This window comes from Amorphotheca resinae (genome assembly GCF_003019875.1).
Source record: "Amorphotheca resinae ATCC 22711 unplaced genomic scaffold M430scaffold_5, whole genome shotgun sequence".
NCBI classification, from domain to species: domain Eukaryota; kingdom Fungi; phylum Ascomycota; class Leotiomycetes; order Helotiales; family Amorphothecaceae; genus Amorphotheca; species Amorphotheca resinae.
In genome coordinates, this window is record NW_020194475.1 from 1626961 (window position 1) to 1645591 (window position 18631).

An 18631-nucleotide genomic window follows, 5' to 3' on the forward strand; every position below is an offset into this window, starting at 1 on the left:
GACTTAACATCCCACCGCCGAAGTCGAACCAATCGATTGTCTGTCTCTGCTGCTTGGAGATCATTTTGGCCCGCAGTGCAACGCTTGCTGCATATTCTCGGTCTGGAGACGCCCGGGTTACTGCTGGGATAGTGTTTGGTCTGGTAGGTTGGGAGCTTGCCCCTCTGCAAGACGGGTGAGTATGTAGAGCCGAGCTCTCTCTTACTTTCCCATCGACGTCTCCTTCTTTCTCTATCATTGTCTTTCACATTGTCTTTTTTAAGTGTAGTCAGGCGACAACAAGATGACAGGAACTGTTGACGTAGAAGAAGTCCTCTCCAAGCTCGACGTTGTGGAAAAGGTCTCCCTGCTAGCAGGTATGACCCATTGATTTCCCAATACAACCCATCACACTCTTACTGATGAGCACCAGGCGCCGATTGGTGGCATACGCAGTCCCTCCCTCAACATGGCGTCCCTGCGATTCGAGTCTCTGATGGTCCCAACGGTGTCCGCGGTACCAAATTCTTCAACGGTGTCACAGCAGCATGTTTCCCCTGCGGGACTGCTCTAGGTGCAACATGGGATACAGACCTCTTACACAAGGCTGGCATTGTTATGGGACATGAGAGTAAGGCAAAAGGAGCACATGTGATTCTTGGACCTACGATAAATATACAGCGTTCTCCTCTCGGAGGTCGGGGTTTTGAGTCCTTGTCAGAAGATCCTGTGCTGGCTGGACTAGGAGCTGCAGCTCTCGTCAATGGTATCCAAGAGACTGGTATCGTGGCCACGATCAAGCATTTCTTGTGTAACGATCAAGAACATGAGCGGAGTGGGACAAATGCTATTGTAACTGACAGAGCTCTGAGGGAGATTTACGCCTTGGCATTCCAATTGGTCACCCGCGACTCTTCTCCTGGGTGCTTTATGACAGCATACAACAAAATTAATGGCTTGCACGTCAGCGAGAATCCCAAACATTTAAGGGATATATTGAGGGGTGAATGGGGATGGAATGGGTGTATTATGAGTGATTGGTGAGACCCCTTTGCGCCTATCAATTATGCAAAATTAACATGGAATAGGTGGGGCACATACTCGACCTCGGAGGCTATTAATGCTGGCCTCGACTTGGAAATGCCAGGTCGCACCAAATGGCGAGGCGAGATGTTGGTCCAAGCCGTTGGGGTAGGTAAGGTACCGCAGCATGTCCTCGATGAGCGAGTTCGGAATGTTCTGAAGCTTGTGAATCGTTGCGCTGCTGCAAATATACCAGAATATGCTGAGGAGAAAATGGCAAATACTCCGGAGACTGCGGCGTTGTTGAGGAAGATTGGAGCTGATTCTATTGTCTTGATGAAAAATGAAGGCAATATCCTACCGTTGAGGAAGGATAAGAAGGCGGGTCCTTGAATCCATTCTTAGACTTAGAGCTGCTGGCTAATCGGATAGCACAGACACTGATATTGGGCCCCAATGCCAAAGTTGCAACTTACCATGGAGGAGGGTCAGCCTCTCTGGCCGCATATTATGCAGTAACACCATTTGATGGCATCAGCTCTCAACTTACCTACCCACCAGAATACACAGTTGGCTGCTATGCACATAAAGACCTCCCGCTCCTCGGCACCCTACTCAAAACCGATAAGGGAGAGCCGGGCGTAACATTCCGTGCCTACAATGACCCACCCTCGGTTGAGAACCGCGAGGTCGCTGACGAGATCACTCTTACGAAGACCGAACTTTTGATGATGGATTACAATTGTCCCAGACTCAAGAGCTCCCTTTGGTACGCCGACATTGAAGGCTCCTTCACCGCCGAGGAAGACGGGGACTTCGAGATGGGTTTAGGTGTTTATGGAACGGCGAAGCTGTATGTCGATGGCAAATTACTGATTGATAATGAGACGGTGCAAAGGCAGGGGACTATGTTCTTTTCATGTGGGACTGTTGAAGAAAAAGGCATTCTGCCAATTAAGAAGGGCCAAACATATCGGATCAAAGTCGAGTTTGCGAGCGCCGCGGCTTGCAAGCTTGAAAAGGGAAGTAATCCTCTCTTCGGAGGCGGTGCTGTTAGGATAGGTGGCGCCAAGGTCATTGATGCGGATGAGGAAGTGAAGCATGCTGTGAACTTGGCGAAAAACGCCGATCAAGTAATTATATGTGCTGGCTTGAACGTATGGACCCTACCCTTCTCTTCCTTTATCCTGAGCTAACTTCCCCACAGTCCGACTGGGAATCCGAAGGCTCAGACCGTGACAGCATGTCCCTCCCGGGGCACATGGATGCCTTAATTTCCGCCGTCTCAAATGCCAATCCATCCACAGTAGTCGTCATGCAATCTGGAACACCAGTCGGCATGCCCTGGATCTCCTCCGTTAACGCTCTCATCTATGCCTGGTACGGCGGGAACGAAACAGGCAATGCGATTGCCGACATCTTATTTGGAAATGTGAACCCGTCAGCTAAGCTGCCGTTGAGTTTTCCGAAGAGAATTGAGGATAATCCTGCGTTTCTGAGTTACAGGACGGAGAGGGGCAGGACCCTCTATAGTGAGGATGTCTATGTGGGGTATAGGTGGTATGAGCAGCTGGATTTGCCGGTACTTTTCCCTTTCGGCCACGGACTTTCATACACGAAATTCGAGTTCTCGAACCTGAAGGTCGAGCAGGGGGAGAAAATGCTCAATGTCAGTGTCCAAGTCAAGAATACGGGGAACAGGGACGGCGCGGAAGTAGTACAGGTCTATGTGGCCCAGAAAAAGCCGAGTATCAGGAGGCCGAAGAAGGAACTGAAAGGTTTCAAGAAGGTATGGTTGGAGAAGGGAGAAGAGAAAGTGGTTCACGTGTCGATCGAAGTCAAGTATGCGGCAAGTTTTTGGGATGAGGTTAGGGAGGCATGGATAATGGAGAGAGATGGGTACGAGGTTTTGGTAAGCAACAGCAGTAACGCGGAGAGTGCACTGAAAGGGAGCTTTGAGGTGCAGAAGACGAGTTGGTGGAACGGGCTCTAGAGTCTCGTTGAGCTGGAGAAAATATTCATTGCTGAATATTCGACCTTCAATTATCAAGACAAAGCTGTTAATTGAAAAGATTACCCCAAGCCCCTCCGAAAAAGATATCTAAGGGAGGTTGCATGGAAAGCAAGTGCTACTCCTTATCAATACTAAGCAAGCCAGGACTCAAGTGAGCTAGGAGTGTATACAACCTCGGGCATACCTCTTCCAAGCAAGTCACGTTATTGATTTCGTTTTCACATCTTGAGCTTCCCAGAAAGACGGCAAATTTCAAAATTCATAAGGACTAGCAAGCCAATCTATGTCCTCAAAACGAGTTACCATTTACAAAGCAAGCAAACCCGCCGTAAAACCATCCAATTTTTATGTACCGCTAGAACCCAAAACTCGTCGAAAAGCATATCATTTATGGTATCGTATCATCAACCCTCCCAATCTTTCCTAACCAGAGGCTCATTCATTCATTCATTCTGTTTCTGGATATCATGTTCCGCGCCCCGCTGCTGCGTCTTCCCAGCATCGTGCTTATCCTGCGCCTCTAACTGTGCCTCCCGATCACCGGTGATGCCAGCAACGGCTCCGCCGACGGCACCACTGACACGGTCTTTGACGCCGGAGCCGAGGTCGTTGAGCTGGCCTTTAGCTTCTTGACTTTTCCCTTCGGCGTTTTGTCGCTGGCCTTGTTGTTTGAGATTCTGTTATTTGGAATGTTAGTATAATAGTATGTATATGATATATTCAAATTGATGGCAATAGGGGAGAAGTAAGGTAGGTACGAACTTCAGAGCCTACAAGACCACCAAGGAATTCCTTCCCGGATCCAAGAGTCTGGTTCCAGGAGCCCGTGCTGCGGTTCGGATCATCTTTGGTGACGGCACCTGTGGATGAAGCAGAGTAGTTCCCAACTTTGGCCGTTGCGTGTGAGGCGTCGTTCTCGAGCTGGGCTTGGTCTTTCTTCTCTTGCCCGGCGTTCTGATTCTCACTGTTAGCTGCAGTGTGGGAGGGAGGGGGTTTGGAAGGTGGGAGCGGACCTTGTCAGCGCTGCTGCCAGTTAGGCTACCGACGGCGGATTGGACTGCACCGCTAGCAGAGTCAATGTAGGATTGGAGAGTGGAGGTGTTCTTGTCAGACATGATTGCTGTTGTTTGCTTGCTTCTAAAGTATTTGTTGAAGTTGAAAATCGTATTGGAATTGTGCAAAGAACTTGGGAAGTTGATATTGTGATTGTTTTTGTTGGTGGAATGGTATCTTACTGTGGTATGAGAAGGCTCTTATATATATAATTCATAACCCCTGTGTCTTCAGCTGTGAATAAATATAACCAGGCCCTGGATTCATTTCGCCCCGCATGATGTCATTGACGATCATTGACGATCCTCAGCCTTGCGTTTACCCCTGTACCCATACAAAACGCCACCAAAGAAACCTGCAATCACTGGGACTTGCAGACGTCTGCGTCATTCAAGGCTGTGCGTGGCATTATGATTGGAATGTTGAATGTGAAATTCTTTGTCATAAAGGGGCATATGTGGATTGTATTATCTCTACCCTCACAATGCCAACGCCTTCTATGAGCTTAGACCAACCGAGTCTGGATGCAAATTAACCCCTCTATCAGAATCCACCGAATCAATTTTCACCTTCGTAGAACTTCTGTCTTTCATGAAGATTATTCGACAGAACCTTCTGATACTTTGCCTCATCCCACACCCAAAGACCGTGGGTCCCGTCGAAATCCCCCTTTATTGAGGTCTGTCCCGGTATCCCCCCAGCCAGCTCCTCAACAACGGGATCCCCTTCTACCCGAGTAAAATATCGCCGGGGATATTCTTCTCCGAGGGACTTCTCTATCTTGCGCATTTCTCGTTGCTCGTTTTCGATCTTCGACTTCTCGTGACCAGCAGCCCTGATATCTCCTCTTTGAATAGCCGCCGCAACGTGTTGCCATGCCCTGCGCGATTCAAGTGGATGTTGCTTCTCAATTGGAGAGACTGAACAAGGTGTCCTTTTGACTGCGTTGATGTCAAATTTCTCAAGTTCTCTTTGTGTAATGATCTCCTTAATCACGTATGTCCCACTCCATTGTCCTTCGGCTGTGTATACGGCGTCCTCGGGATTCTTATCATGGAACAAGTTGGCGACAAAACCATTCCGCCTACCACTTAACCAGCCTTTGGAAATATAATCGATTTTCGCAGTATATCCAGTCGAGCTCCGGATATAACTAGATCCTTCGAGTTCGGGGAAGAGAGAGCCGGTCATGAAACCTTCGACGTGAATTTTAGGCATGGTAATGAGATAATCTTCATCATACTTGTCGAGATGAAGAAGGGCATACCCTTTGCGGTCAATGTTTACTGTGCCAGAGAAGTAGGACTTGGGAGCAATGTGTCCTTGCAGCTGGAAGCATTGTCAGAAGCGCGCTTGACTGGCACAGTCTCGAAGAACGTACCCTAACTCCATGTTCATCATTCCAAACGTTGAAGGCGGTCGCTGGGGGATGATGACTGTACGTCGTGTCAACACCTTTCCTGTATCCTCTCAATGATCCCTTACCTGACTTGCTCAGCAACAAGATTTGTTGTCCCTGATCCATCCTCCCATTTCCCAAGGAATAACTCCCCCAAGAAAGGATTCAGCGGCTTCAGACGCTTCTTCTTCCCTTCCTCATCTCTGGGATTATGCTGTTGCTTCAATGTACTGAGGAACCACTTCAATACCAACAGCGCGCGCTTTTCAGGATCGGATGCGCTGGCTGGAGCAACGAACAGAGATGGGTGTTCTGCCCAATATCCGGAGAATTCGGTCACGGATTGAGGAGAGAGGAGGAAGGGCGGTGCAGTAAGAGATGATAAGTCGCCTTTGAATGTTACAATTGACTAACAGAACATCAACCATTGTCATACTTTGGCGCCGCGGAGAATTGGGCCGGGCGGAGAGAAGGGAAACTGATATATATACCTTAACAAACTCAAACCAAGCGCTCTTCTGCTGCGGCTGCAGAGTCATATTCTCATGTGGATATTTCGATACCGACATTCTGTCCTGCATGTCTGCAGACCTTCCTTCTTCTCAAGTCCTTCGTGTTTCTTCAGACTTGTTGTATTACCACGAATCGCAGGGAAATAGTCGTGAACACGAAAGAGAAGAGATAGGATGGAAGGAAGGAAAATTGCATTGTTATTGTCATGCTGTAACTCACATGTGGTACCAACCGCTGTGCTGCTCATGCTGAGAGCTGATCCGATTGCTCGTGTACTCCATGGAGGTCTTGAAGACTGGCCGCCGAGTTGTGGACACAGGCTCGGGCAAAGGTGGAGATTATGACCTTATCTATTTAGGGATATCCTTTAAAGAACCATTGGAGACAATCATGACGAAATTGAACCACAACTGTTGATGAACTGCCTGAAAGGCCTAGGTATGTACAGTACACCAAGAATAACAAGTTCGTAACGCCCGACCAAGTCCGTTAAACCCAAACGCCAGAGCTTCGCAGCCACAGCAACAGCTGTATTCTAGAACATCTCCAACTCTGGGCCCGGCACCATCAGAACATCTCCGTCGCATCTTCACTCCTCCGCCGACCAGAATTCCGAATCCTACTCCCCTTCAACTCCCTCTCTGCATCCATTAATCTCGTCTGTACCCACATTCTATATCGCTGGTCTTCTCTCACGCTTCCGCAATTGAGGAGCTCCGTCAGCGTGGTCTTGATCTGCTGGTTGACGTTCTTCAACTTAAGTTCCCCCTCCGCGATCTCCGTCATTATACTCTCTTCAATCACAGCCGGGAGAGAGGCCCTCCTTTCGGCCAGAGTGTGCTGAGGTTCTAAATATGATTCGCTGCCGCTGCGATGCGAGAGGCGCGGCGGGTTTGTAGGGGAGGTAGGCGACCCATTCTCCGAGTCGCTGGAGGAGGTTGAGGAATAAGATGAGAGAGATGCATGTCGGAGCCGATCTGACGATCCAGACGTCGAGATCTGCGAGAGTTGTTTCTGGAGAGCGTCGTGTTGGGAGTGTAGGAGGAGGTATTTCTGGAGCGCAAATGCGCGCTCAGGTTCTTTCTGCGAAGGACGCGGGGACGAAATGGACATTCTGCTGGTCAATTGATCTGCAACAGCGCTCTTTAATAGCGTTTCTATCGAAACATAAAGATTCTTGGCGGTTTTGAGCATAGAGGGCCGGAGGCGACATATAAAGGGTCACCACAGTGACGTCGACTCTTTCACCCTCTTTTCTTTTGGATCCCAACTCGCCGCTCTGGCCGGTCAGGGGAATATGCCCCGCAACCATCGTGGGCCACTTATATCTCCAAACCATGGGACGGCTGACCTGACCCTCAGATCTGGAGATGTGGGAGACTTGGCTGTCGCTATATTGCTACTGTGGCGTCACCCTGGCCCCATTGAGCCCCAGAATCGGGAATCGAAAAGCTCCAAGCAACAGACTCCGGGCTGACCCAGGGACCCTTGGTCGTTCTCATCAACCAATCAATAAATCCAGTATCCGCTCCAGGAATGCAGGGGAGAGGACATATTATCCTCTTCTACCTATACGAAGCCTTTCAAAAGCCTTTCAAAAGCGCATCATTACTGCAGTTAGCCAAATGGCGTACGTGGACTTTCTTATCTGAACTGCCCTGATCCCGATGTTTGGAGGAATTGGGGAACGATGTCATAAGTATAACATCATGAGAAAATTCGCAACCCCTCAGTCCTGGTCCCATCACAACCAAGTGGTGTGATTGATCGTTTGCTATCACACTGTTTCATGGCCTGTGGAACGAACTTCAGTGCCTGGCTACACCACTCATATCCAGTTCCTATCACTGAACTAAGATACCCCAGGCTTACAGCCGCTTCTGCTAAGTGGTAGATAGATTCTGGCCTTATCGCAATTTTTGATATTGCATTCCAATCAGAGACTGTCTGGCCATGGTAACAGTGGAGTCTCGACCCCGCTCGTGCAGCAGCTCTCGAAGCTCTTCTAAGAAGATCGATGGTGGGGTTTACAATTTCTACAATGATTGTTTTCAGGATGCCCAATGGGCTTTGTCAATATTACCTCTTGAGGAAGCTTCAGAGCTGCGAATTCCTGTAATCTGTATCTGCATTCAATTCAACTCATTGTTTCCCGAAAACTCCGCGTGGTAAGACTCAATCGGCGATTCGAATGTTGCAATTGCACTTTTTGTGAGGAGGCAGCTAGCGATGTCGCGATAGCAAAGGCCCAGACCCGGATAGATTTCACAGTCCGTCAGAAGACCGAGTCATGTCGTTTTGAATTACACAACGATGTTAGCTTCCCAACTATCTTTCGAGGTGGTACATAGATTGTATAACTTCGACCCTCGTCTATGATGACAGTTGGACCTGTGTAAATATGTGCGAAACTTGACGCCTTCTTGAGGTACTCAGCTGATTCAGGCCTCGTTCGAGGAAGTTTCTTGGGTTTGCTGTCTAAATCTTACCTTCCTCTTACATGAGCACAAGTATGTTTCGTCGGGTAGTTCCGAAGTGTTGATCTAATATTGAAGCCCTTTTGACCTTATGAACAAGGCTGGATAGTAAGGGGGATTTGTAGCTATGTAATGGCGAGGTCTTGGATAAGTCTATCTACCCTACTAGCGCCTTGGGCGTATCGTCGGGGCAGGAGCCCTTCGTGCTGATTCTCTTAGAGGACATCGGCGCAGAGGTCAAGAAAGGGGAGTGTAGAGTGATTCTGAGTGGGATTGCGGCTTTGGGCGAATATGAGCTCTCCCTCTCATATTGTCTGCAATTTTGCCTACTTATTTTCCATCATTGTCTTCTCGTACAAGGCCATACCTTGATTAGGTTTTGCTTTCAGACACACGGGAAAATCAATAGTGAAGGCATACAGGTAATCAGGCTTGATAACCATACTACTCTTTAGAGTACAGTTCACCGATCATCTATGTTTCAATGTTTGATATTCGTATTTGAAGTTTGCTTGATATGGGATTCCTGCAAGTTCATATTCCATTTCCTTCCTATCTGCATACTCATCTCACATTTTATGGACCTTCGAGTTGCGTGTCCATTTCCTGAACGTCTTCCCGAAGAACCAGAAAATGATTCCACAGCAAGACCACACTGTAACCAGCGACATATTCGTCATTATTGGAGGTATATACCCGCTCTTGAGGATCCAAGGCGTTATGAACTTCGAGAAACCATATCCCCACACGTTCTTGTTGACGGTGATGGCTACAAAGATGGAGCCAGCCACGGGCTTGTACGAATCAACGGCATATGTCGAAGAGATAGGCGGGAGTGCTGCAACTTGGATACCCGCGCACGTGTATCCGATTATCACAATAACCTATTCCTTGCGTTAGCATGCATCCCTCTCAGGGTATTGTTTATCGTTGGCATACCCTCCAATCCCACTGATGCTCATAGCCAAGCGCCACAACAATATTACCCACGATCATCAGAATGATGTACGGAATCATGGCCGGTAATCTCATCTCCGGCTCCCTGACTCCATTATTTCTCTTCGTCAACCTCGCCGCTATCATATCGCTCAGTGGTCCGGCAGTAAAGAGCCCAATCAAGGCACCGATCAAGATAGCAAAATTAGTGAATCCGATCGAGGTCGTCGAGAAGTTATACGGCGGTGCTGCAAATACTTGCGATTGCGTAAGGTTGAGAGTAAGGAAAGAAGATGCGGACCACGATACGACGAACGCAGGGAATTGGACGATGGGGAAGAAGAACATTTTCCAGGGGAGCAGAAATTCCATGATAAGATTGCCTTCATAAGGCTGCGCAATTTTCCATTGGGCTTTCGAGGGCTTGCCACGGCCAAGCCAAGGATCCTGATGTGTATGGACATGGGCGAGCTTCTCATCCCCTCCTGAATTAACAGACTGCTGGGCCTGAATTGGTGCGTCCTTTTCAGGATCAGCATGGTCTGTTGTAGCAGTTCCGTTGCCGTCTTGAGTGGGTACTTTTTCAACCTGCTCCGCAGAGCCTGCTTTTAGAGGTGGTGACGGTACGGCACTCTGGGGAGGTACGAAGTCCCGGTTGAATTTGGTCTCGGGGAATAGGAAGATCGTGCATATCGTGGCGAATCCTAAGAGCGCTGTATTGAGCCACCAGAAATTCCTCCACCCTACAGCATTGGACATTGGACCTGCGATAATGGGCCCGACCTGACCATGTTAGAACCAACCGGCGGCTCCAGGGGGGAAGATGGAAATACCATGAGCGAACCGAAATAAAACGCAAAGTATAGAGTTTGGTATTTCCCTCGATCATGCAGGAAGATCACATCTGCGATGATCGTTGGCTGCGTGGCTTCAGCTGGCCCAGCGCCAAATCCATTGAGTCTAACAGAGATAGTCAGTCTATCCGGATCGTGATTCTTCGAAGTTAGGTCTCTCTTACACACAAGCCCCCATAAAGCTGCCATACGAATTTGCTTTTGCTCTCCAGATACTACTGCCGAAGCAGATCAAACAAGAGAAAATAAGGACCGGGCGTCTACCAAAACACGTCTGAATAGGGATCCTGGCAGATGTTAGTGGGATCTCTGTCTTGAATATCTGGAAGCTTACCAGAAGAAATTACTGAACCCGAGAACCAGAATCGCAATGCCGGTAAATTGCACAACGTCCGTCAGGTTTGAGTCGAAAGCCTCGATATAGTCTCCGAACATAGGCGCCTACAAAGTGTCAGCGGAATTGATCAATGTATCATCATATATGGGAGGTTTGTTTTACTGACCAAGGCTAGTGGCCCCATCCCTTCAGAGAACGAAACCAGCGTCGCGCAGAAGATTGTCAAGCCCTTCCACATGGGACTCCAATTCTGTATGCCATCAGTTATTATTCTGGTTGATCAAACGGTCTTTCGTTGGCGGCGCGCTTACGAGGGGGTCATGCTCGTTGTCGCTGGGCTGTGGAACCAGCACCGAACGCCCTTGAGATTTCACAAAGTGATGAGTTCCAACATCTGTCATGATCTCCGTGCCTGGATAGATCTCCGTGTGCAACTCCTGCTCAAGCTCTCGCAAGGCCTGAATTGGGCGTCCCGTGTCAGCATTTAAGTCCATACCAGTATGGAAAGATTGGCTTACATTCTCACTCAGATTCTGATCCATGATGATGAATTGAAGTGGTGGGGCTTCTCGAGAGACCCACCTTGAACCTCTGCGATCGATGGTTTCGTAGCTCGGAGACTGACAATGTAGCAAGTCGAAATACAATGTTCATGACGACGAACCTGGCACTTATTAAAGTCCTAGTAGCTAGGATCGGCCCCACCTCCAAGCTCTGTCTCCCCATGAGCTACCCCCTGTGTGCTTCCATTATCAAATGATGACAAGATGCCTTTCAAAGCCCTGATAAAGCCTCCTCGGTACCTCTGCCATTCAGAATCACTCGAAGTTGCAGGCGGAATTACTACACGGCAGTTGAACGAAGATATTTCGAAACTTGCCGACAGCTGCCCGACTGTCAAATGTATGCCGCTGTTATCAAATGATGACAACCTGCTCTGATAAAGCCACTGGGCGTCTCTAGTATCCCAAGACCGACCAACAACGCAATCACACACGCGGAATTAGCAATGTGCCAATGTAGCACTCGGCAACTGAACTAAACAATATCAAGCCTGACATACAGCATCCGGTCTATCAACTGAGTCTGCTCCGCCGTCACTTGTCAGACGCAGCAGTTCCCGGCTGAGACTTCAACCGGCCGTCCTGTTCTGCCTTGCCCTGTCTTATCCTAATCCCTCCCTCTACCCCGCAGCGGAACGCTCTACCCCATGGGGGCGGGCTCGCCTACCCCCGCTAGCCCTTCGTGCGGTGCGGAGAAAAGAAGCCTGGGGAAGCAAGCGCTCTTCTCTTGATCAAGCGCAGCAATCAGCTCCGAGGCCACCCATCACAGGCCGGGCAATCCCGTCGCAAACAAGCTCATTGCGCCGGGTCCAGACCCAGCTGGCTCGTCGGGGGCTGAACCGGAGGAATCCTGTGATACAGTCAGTACGTATGCTCCAACATTCTCTTTGGTCGCTGAGGCAAGCGGAAAGATTCCTTAGGCGTTAGAAGAGAGAACGGAAACTGGTTGTTGATGGGAGACTAGGTAGGAGTTGGGCTTCTTGGTGTTGGAAAGCTCATGTGATGTGAAGAATATCGGCAGATATCTTGCGTTGCTTCCTTACAAGTTATCTGGGCGAGGAATCGGAATCTAGGAATATCCGAAAACTCGCCGATGTGGCAGCCAGCTCCGTGCTTGCTATAACTTCCATATTATTTTAACTCCAAGAAACTATCTCTGATCCAGGCAGACATAGTGAAAAAAATCCTTGAGATATTCCGCATTAATATACCTACTCACTTGTAATCTTTCGGGACTAACGTTGCAAGCCCAGGCGTAGATGAGTATACGACACACAGGTCAAGATATCCTTTATCTCCTTTGATAATGCATGCTTGATGTTATCACGTTGGGAAAGATACGTAGATAGTCTGGGTACCTACATATATATAGGTATGACAGCCTTGGCCAAGCTTTACCCCTCCACAAGCTAATTGGTCCCAGCAACCCGACCCTAATACATGATAGCTTTCTCGAGATTTTTTCGGAGCTTAACATAAAAGCGAATCAAAATACTCGATATTTTGCGTTGCGCGTTCTCTGAGTTGGGATCTCTCGAGTATGATTGCATTATATACATATACTTGACTCCAAGGAGGTAGGGTAAAGATATAAGTTGGGATTTGTGCGCATATGAGGAGATATCAAAGTGGTACAAATAATTAAATATTGATGGTTCTAGATTCTGGCTTCATTTTCTAGAGATTGATAAGGGATGTACTGAAGCAGCTGTCCATGGACTCGGTTGTATTATTTTGTTACGACAGTATTAATATCAGTTGTAATCAACTGATGCGTTGATAGACCCTCTTGATGTGAACACCAGTCACGAGTGATGCTGTACTTCAGTAATAGTGGTGAAATTCGAATAATGCTAAAGTCTTTCCAGCAATCAGCTCTAATTCTCTAATTTCTATGATAAAAAAGAAAGCATAGCTCGAGACTGTCAAGAAGTGAAGCAACCTATTGAACGCTCTTAGTAGTTTATACATACCTATAAGAACGCATACATACATGAGCAGTCCATCCGTCCGTGCCTGAACCCACCACCATCAATCTCAACCCTACAACACCAGTGACATGACCAAAACGCCTCCCATCCAAGCCATCATGACTCCAAAGCTCATCCCTGTTCTACTGCTTGCCGCACTCTTTGTCGTGGTGTTTATTGCGACGACGTCCGAGACAAACTTGCCAGCCAAGACCTGAGAACCTGCATTATAGTACGGCATGATGACGTCCACAAGGCTGCCGTTAATCGATTGGTTCTGGCAGCCGTCCACCAGCGCATACATGTACGATGTGTACGGGTGGTATTTCAGCGTGTAGTTGGTCCCCTTGGTTACAGTGAGGAAATTGCTGCCGTATGTCTGGGAAAGGTTCACCGTGCTGACGGTTGTGGTGATGGATCCATTGATCGTGGTGTTGAGTTGGTGAGAAGGCCACAGCTGCGTTGCTGAAGAGAAGAGAGCAGTCGCATCTGTGGAGTCGGAAGCAGAGTTGAAGACGGAGTTGCTATCTTGGTTGGTGCTGTAGTTGTTGGTGGAGGATATGTTGATCTGGGGCTGGACGGTGATGGTGTACGTCTTTGGGGTAAGTTGGCAGTCGCTTTTGGAGCTGGGAGGGCAGGAGAGGAAATCAATGGCTTGTTCGAACTCGGGGCTGCTGCCGTCGGGGCCGTTCATAGCAGCGCTTAGATAGGTAAAATTGCTGCAGCCTGCAGCTGAGGCTGCTGAAAGTTGAGAGAGAAGGTATGCAGCTGAGAGCACCAGCGAGGGGAGTGATTGTGAATGCATCTTGTGACAGGTATGTATGGAGTAGGTGCTTAACCACGGAAGAGCTGGTAGTGAGTTCTCGGGTCTAAATTGACTGCAATCCCCCTCAAGCCGATGCACGCGAAGTGAGTTGACCTTTATATTAAGATGATAGAGGGCGGTGCCGCAATGTTAACAGAGGGCTGTTGGTCGTCTGTTGGTTTTCCGTTGGCTGGGACAAGGCTGTTGAATATCTGCGACCCGGGTATCCAAGTCTAAGGCACCTTATGGGGCTCAGAGGGCTAGGAGCCAAAGGATTCCGGGAGAGCCTGACCAGCGCCAACAGGAATGCCTTCAACACCGGCCCTGACTAGTGGTGTTGGTGTTGGTGCTCGGGGTTGGCTCATGAAACACAGCCTTGCGCAAAGATCCCGTGCCTTGCGCTAATCGGAGCCTTCTCCACCAGCCTTTTCAACACGTGGGGGCACGGCTCGCGCCAAGCGACGACTCCCCTTAAATGCCTTGCCCTGCGTGGATCATCCATAGCGCCATCTCCCAACGCCCAAGTTACACGATCGCGTCGAGGATTCCATTTGCAGTTCCGTTTTCAAGAGATCTCCTTTCCTATGTCGACCATGCTGGCAACAAACCGTCCGAATTGATCAAACACCTATTATTAGATACTATGCGCACCAACAGAGTAGTACTGTGGAAAGCCCGCTCTTCCGGCTTTTCCGTCGCAGCTGGCGAGGATCCCTCAGTCGCAGGACCCGCAACCCAAATAGAGGCGGCACGGGGAATGGAAATCCCAGACAATACTCATTATCTTTATACCAGGACAATTGCAGGAAGTGCCTAATCGTGTTCCTGCTGCTCGTTGTCACCGCAAAGAGGTTGACATCCATGCTGAGCATCGTGTGCTGGTGGGAAAGACAAAGACCGCCCCGACGCACCATATCACGTACAAATCCTCTCTTAGCGGGAATCAAAAGAGCCGGCTTGATGCTTTGGCAGTGGTAGTGATATCTCCATTGTAGATTTTCGAAACAGACCTGTGCAACTTCTCCGGTACGGAGAGCATGAGGCCAAGTACGCAGAATAAGGAGGAGCCAACGTCCCATGACTCCCATCCTCACTTGAGGTTGACATCAACGGGCGGCGTATCTTTGCATACGGTATACCACTGATACCAGCGTTCGAGAACGACCGAAAGGCCCCCTACTTACGGCGTATAGCGTAGATCAAGACGTACAGTGTGGGCCACGAACTGAGCCGCAAAGGTCCAGTCTGTCGACATCAAGTCTGTATGTAGTCCGTAATTACAGTACATTCTTGTCAAACAGCAGGATCAATTACCGGGTTACGGAACACTTTCCCCTGATTACTAACTGATCCTTGATTAATATATAGGGATCGATCCCTTACACCCTGTTTTTAATAGTTTATAGTATTATTAGGATTTAGGCACTTAGGTACCTATATACCTTGTTTATAGTAGATACGGCGCCTATACATGTAAATAGCAACCCCTTTTTTAAGTATATAAAGTAAGGGACTACCCTCTGTTCTATTTAATTTAATTTAATTTAATCTACTTGTTACACTACTAAAAAACACCTAAATTCGCCTGTTATATCCTCTCTTTATACTATAATATAACCTTAATTATTTAACAGTTATAAGCCCGGGTTACTTTAATAGCTATTCGGATATTTTAATATAAATTAACTTATTAACTAATTAGTACTTAGATTACTAAGCCTGTCTAATATAAAACGACTTTTTAGCTAATTAGAGCGCTTAGATTATAGAGCCTCTTAAAATAGCGTTAAAAAGGATTAATCTAACTCTTTATTACATCCCTTTAACTACTTAGTTCTAAACTCTACTAACAGCTATTTAAAACTACTACTAATAGTAGAATTATACCTAATTTTAACTGTTTTAGTAGTACTTACTACTTAGTAAAAGTACGTTAACTACTACTTTACTCTTTAGTAATAAGAGTCGCCTTTACCTTTTTTATTTACCTCTTCTTTTAATACATACTTTTATTAACTAATACTAGTAACATGCCTAGTAATATACTAGTTCTAAATAAATCTAAAGAATAAGATTACTAGATAGAAGTTATTAAATCTAAAGCGCTTAGTACTAGAGTTTAGATATATATTAACCTAGACACTATAAAAGCAGAACTCTTTGTTCTAGTAGAGCTAAGCCTTCTAGATCCTTTAGATATTAAAGAAGTCCTTAAAGATAGCTTAAGAGTTACTTACGCTATACTAATAGATAATAAGAAAGAATAATATCGTATCTACTAAAGGTATTACTCTAAACACTAAAGAGAGTATAAGCGCCTAGCTTAATTAGTTAGAGATATACACTCTCTAATTACTAGATTAGTAAAGAGAGAATACGTTAAATACGTTAATACTAAGGATATAGTATATAAGATCTTAGTAGATCTTTAGTAAAAGGTTATACCCTCTAATAAAGTTAAACAAGATCTCTTCTTATAAGATCTAACTAACGCTAGTATCTTACTAAGAAAGGGACAGTTAGTTATAGCTTAAGTAAAACGCTTTAAGTCTACTTACTTAGCTTGTTTAGTTAATAAGATACTAGAAGTTTCTAGTAATAGACTAATTAAGGCCTTTATTAACGGCTTAAAAGAAGTTAATCTATACTTTATTAAGATAGTACGCTATAAGTTACTTAAGAAAGAGGTAATAACGTTTAAAGAAGTGTTAGATAAGTTTAAACTTAACCTTAAGAGCTAAAGAGATATTAGAGTATCTAGATCTAGACACTATAGCGCCTTCTTAACTATAGACACTATACTCGGCAGAAGGGGTAGTAGTAGTAGTAATAGTAATAATAACAAGCTAAAGTATGTCTATAGTAGCTACTATAACTACTATAACTACTATTACTTAATGCTAACCTAACGTCCTAATTAGTAGAAACTAAGGAAAGATGTCTAAAAGAAGATTAACGACTAATTAAACGCTAATAGTAAACTTAAAGCTACTATTAAGTTAATTAAGAAGTAAGAAGAAGGTAGTAAAGGCAAGAAGTAAGGTAATAGCTAAAAAGGAATTATAAAAGACAAAAAAGAAGAAGTCCTTAAGGCTTTTACTATAGATTTCTTTATATCTATGTCTAAAGCTTTTTAAGCTAACTTTAGCTACTCTATTTTAGTATTAACTCTAGTAATTCTAGTAGCCTACTTAGTCTAATTACCTTCCTTTAGGCCTACTTATCCTCTTAGAGATAGCTTTATCTTAGACTTAAGAGTAATAGTTTATGTTTATAATAAGTAAGTAAGGTTTTATAATATCTGTTACAAGAAACCACTGGCCTTATCACGTAGGGTTAGTAGTCACGGGACTAGGATGCTCCGGAGGCCCTAGTCTAACCTAATTAGGGTTAGTAACCTGTTAAAAGTTAGTTGTTTACTATAGCTATAGAGGCACTTTATATAATTACTTTACTTAGTCAATTTAATTTATTAGTTCCTGTAATACGACGATAGATCGAATATCTTGTATAACATAGTAGTAATACTATTTAATCTCTTCTAACACTAAATTCGAATTTAAATCATTTAATCTATTAATCTATTGTAAGATTTGTCGTAGTAAAGCCTGTTTTTAATTATAGTACATCTGTTGATTAAATAGAGCTATAGACAGGATTATAGAGCCTAGAGGATAATAACTATATTATAGAACCCTAGACTAATCTATAATGTCTAACTTAACCGCGCTTACAAGTAGTAAGAGGCTATAAGGCAAGAGTAACTTCTATACTTAAAAGACAGATGTATATAACATACTTAAAGCTAATAGGCTTAACAGGTTTATATCTAAGAAGTATCCTGTCCTTAAGTCTTATAAGTATAGCGATACTACTATAACAAAAGAAGAGCTAGATTAGTATAACAAATAGAGAGCTAGTAACGCTATAACGCGTTAGGTTATTAAAGAGAACATATCGTTAGTTCTAGTACTTAATCTTATAGCTAAAGTAGACTTAGTAGAGGCTATGTAGACTAAGCTAGCTAATTACTATAAGGGCAAAGGGTTTACTTAGTAGTATTAAGTAGTAGATAAGTTCTAGCTACTTAGATATAAGGACTATAATAATGTAAAGAAGTTTATTAACGCCTTTATAACTTAACTTAAACGAGCTATATAACTAGATATAGCGCCTAAGAGCGACTACCTGTATACTATTATCTTTATTAATCGACTTATAAAAGCCTTTCCTTAATAGGCTAAAAGACACTAATCCCTTTAAAACTTATAAAAGAGTAGTAAGAAAAGTACCTTATTACTTAACACATTAGTTATAGAGATTAAGGACAAAGCCCGGGTAAAGGACAGTAGATTAGTACCTTTATTAGTATTACTATATAGTAGTAAGCTAGATAATAAGAATAAGAAAAAGAGTAAGGGTAAAGATAAGGATAAGAAGAAGCTTAAGAGAAAGTAGTACTAACACTATAGTAAGCTTTACGTTATAAAGGATAAAGACGATTACTAGACTACGTTCCTAAAAAAGCGTCTAAAGAAGGACTAAAAGGAGTCTTTAAAGAGCGCTATATTACTCTATATAGTAGGTAATTAGTAGCCTTAGATTAATAGCGCGCTAGGCCTTAAGGCTTTAAAGGTAGTACTTAGATTAGCTACTTAAAAAGAGTTCTAAAAAGGGAACTAGTGCCTAGATATAAGGGTAACTTACT

At 45.4% G+C, this 18631-nt stretch overlaps 6 protein-coding genes across 6 annotated transcripts; 1 reads left to right on the top strand and 5 right to left on the bottom strand.

Moving 5' to 3' along the window:
• Positions 1 to 283: 283 nt before the first annotated feature.
• M430DRAFT_50225 (glycoside hydrolase family 3 protein) lies at positions 284 to 2995 on the top strand (the record flags this gene model as incomplete). The annotated part of the gene is made up of 5 exons (XM_024868133.1): positions 284 to 356; positions 413 to 1019; positions 1068 to 1383; positions 1440 to 2159; positions 2210 to 2995. 5 exons carry the CDS (start codon positions 284 to 286, stop codon positions 2993 to 2995), a joined length of 2502 nt encoding a protein of 833 aa, XP_024721834.1.
• Positions 2996 to 3252: 257 nt separating this feature from the next.
• On the bottom strand, positions 3253 to 4266 carry M430DRAFT_120469 (hypothetical protein). The gene is made up of 3 exons (XM_024861777.1): positions 4030 to 4266; positions 3779 to 3970; positions 3253 to 3693 (listed from the first exon to the last, which is right to left on the bottom strand). Exons 1-3 carry the CDS (start codon positions 4129 to 4131, stop codon positions 3460 to 3462), a joined length of 528 nt encoding a protein of 175 aa, XP_024721835.1. The 5' UTR covers positions 4132 to 4266; the 3' UTR covers positions 3253 to 3459.
• A 361-nt stretch (positions 4267 to 4627) lies between these two features.
• M430DRAFT_18715 (hypothetical protein) lies at positions 4628 to 6037 on the bottom strand (the record flags this gene model as incomplete). Its single annotated transcript, XM_024863933.1, has 4 exons — positions 4628 to 5398; positions 5451 to 5505; positions 5555 to 5877; positions 5960 to 6037. 4 exons carry the CDS (start codon positions 6035 to 6037, stop codon positions 4628 to 4630), a joined length of 1227 nt encoding a protein of 408 aa, XP_024721836.1.
• Positions 6038 to 6548: 511 nt separating this feature from the next.
• On the bottom strand, positions 6549 to 7094 carry M430DRAFT_27597 (hypothetical protein; the record flags this gene model as incomplete). Its single annotated transcript, XM_024865663.1, has 1 exon — positions 6549 to 7094. One exon carries the CDS (start codon positions 7092 to 7094, stop codon positions 6549 to 6551), a length of 546 nt encoding a protein of 181 aa, XP_024721837.1.
• A 1927-nt stretch (positions 7095 to 9021) lies between these two features.
• M430DRAFT_139203 (hypothetical protein) lies at positions 9022 to 11134 on the bottom strand. The gene is made up of 9 exons (XM_024862594.1): positions 11104 to 11134; positions 10897 to 11043; positions 10752 to 10835; positions 10583 to 10689; positions 10413 to 10535; positions 10228 to 10354; positions 9974 to 10177; positions 9398 to 9895; positions 9022 to 9342 (listed from the first exon to the last, which is right to left on the bottom strand). Exons 1-9 carry the CDS (start codon positions 11125 to 11127, stop codon positions 9028 to 9030), a joined length of 1629 nt encoding a protein of 542 aa, XP_024721838.1. The 5' UTR covers positions 11128 to 11134; the 3' UTR covers positions 9022 to 9027.
• Positions 11135 to 13057: 1923 nt separating this feature from the next.
• On the bottom strand, positions 13058 to 13987 carry M430DRAFT_34807 (hypothetical protein). Its single transcript, XM_024866616.1, has one exon. The coding sequence runs from the start codon at positions 13921 to 13923 to the stop codon at positions 13192 to 13194; it is 732 nt and encodes a 243-aa protein (XP_024721839.1). The 5' UTR covers positions 13924 to 13987; the 3' UTR covers positions 13058 to 13191.
• Positions 13988 to 18631: the final 4644 nt, after the last annotated feature.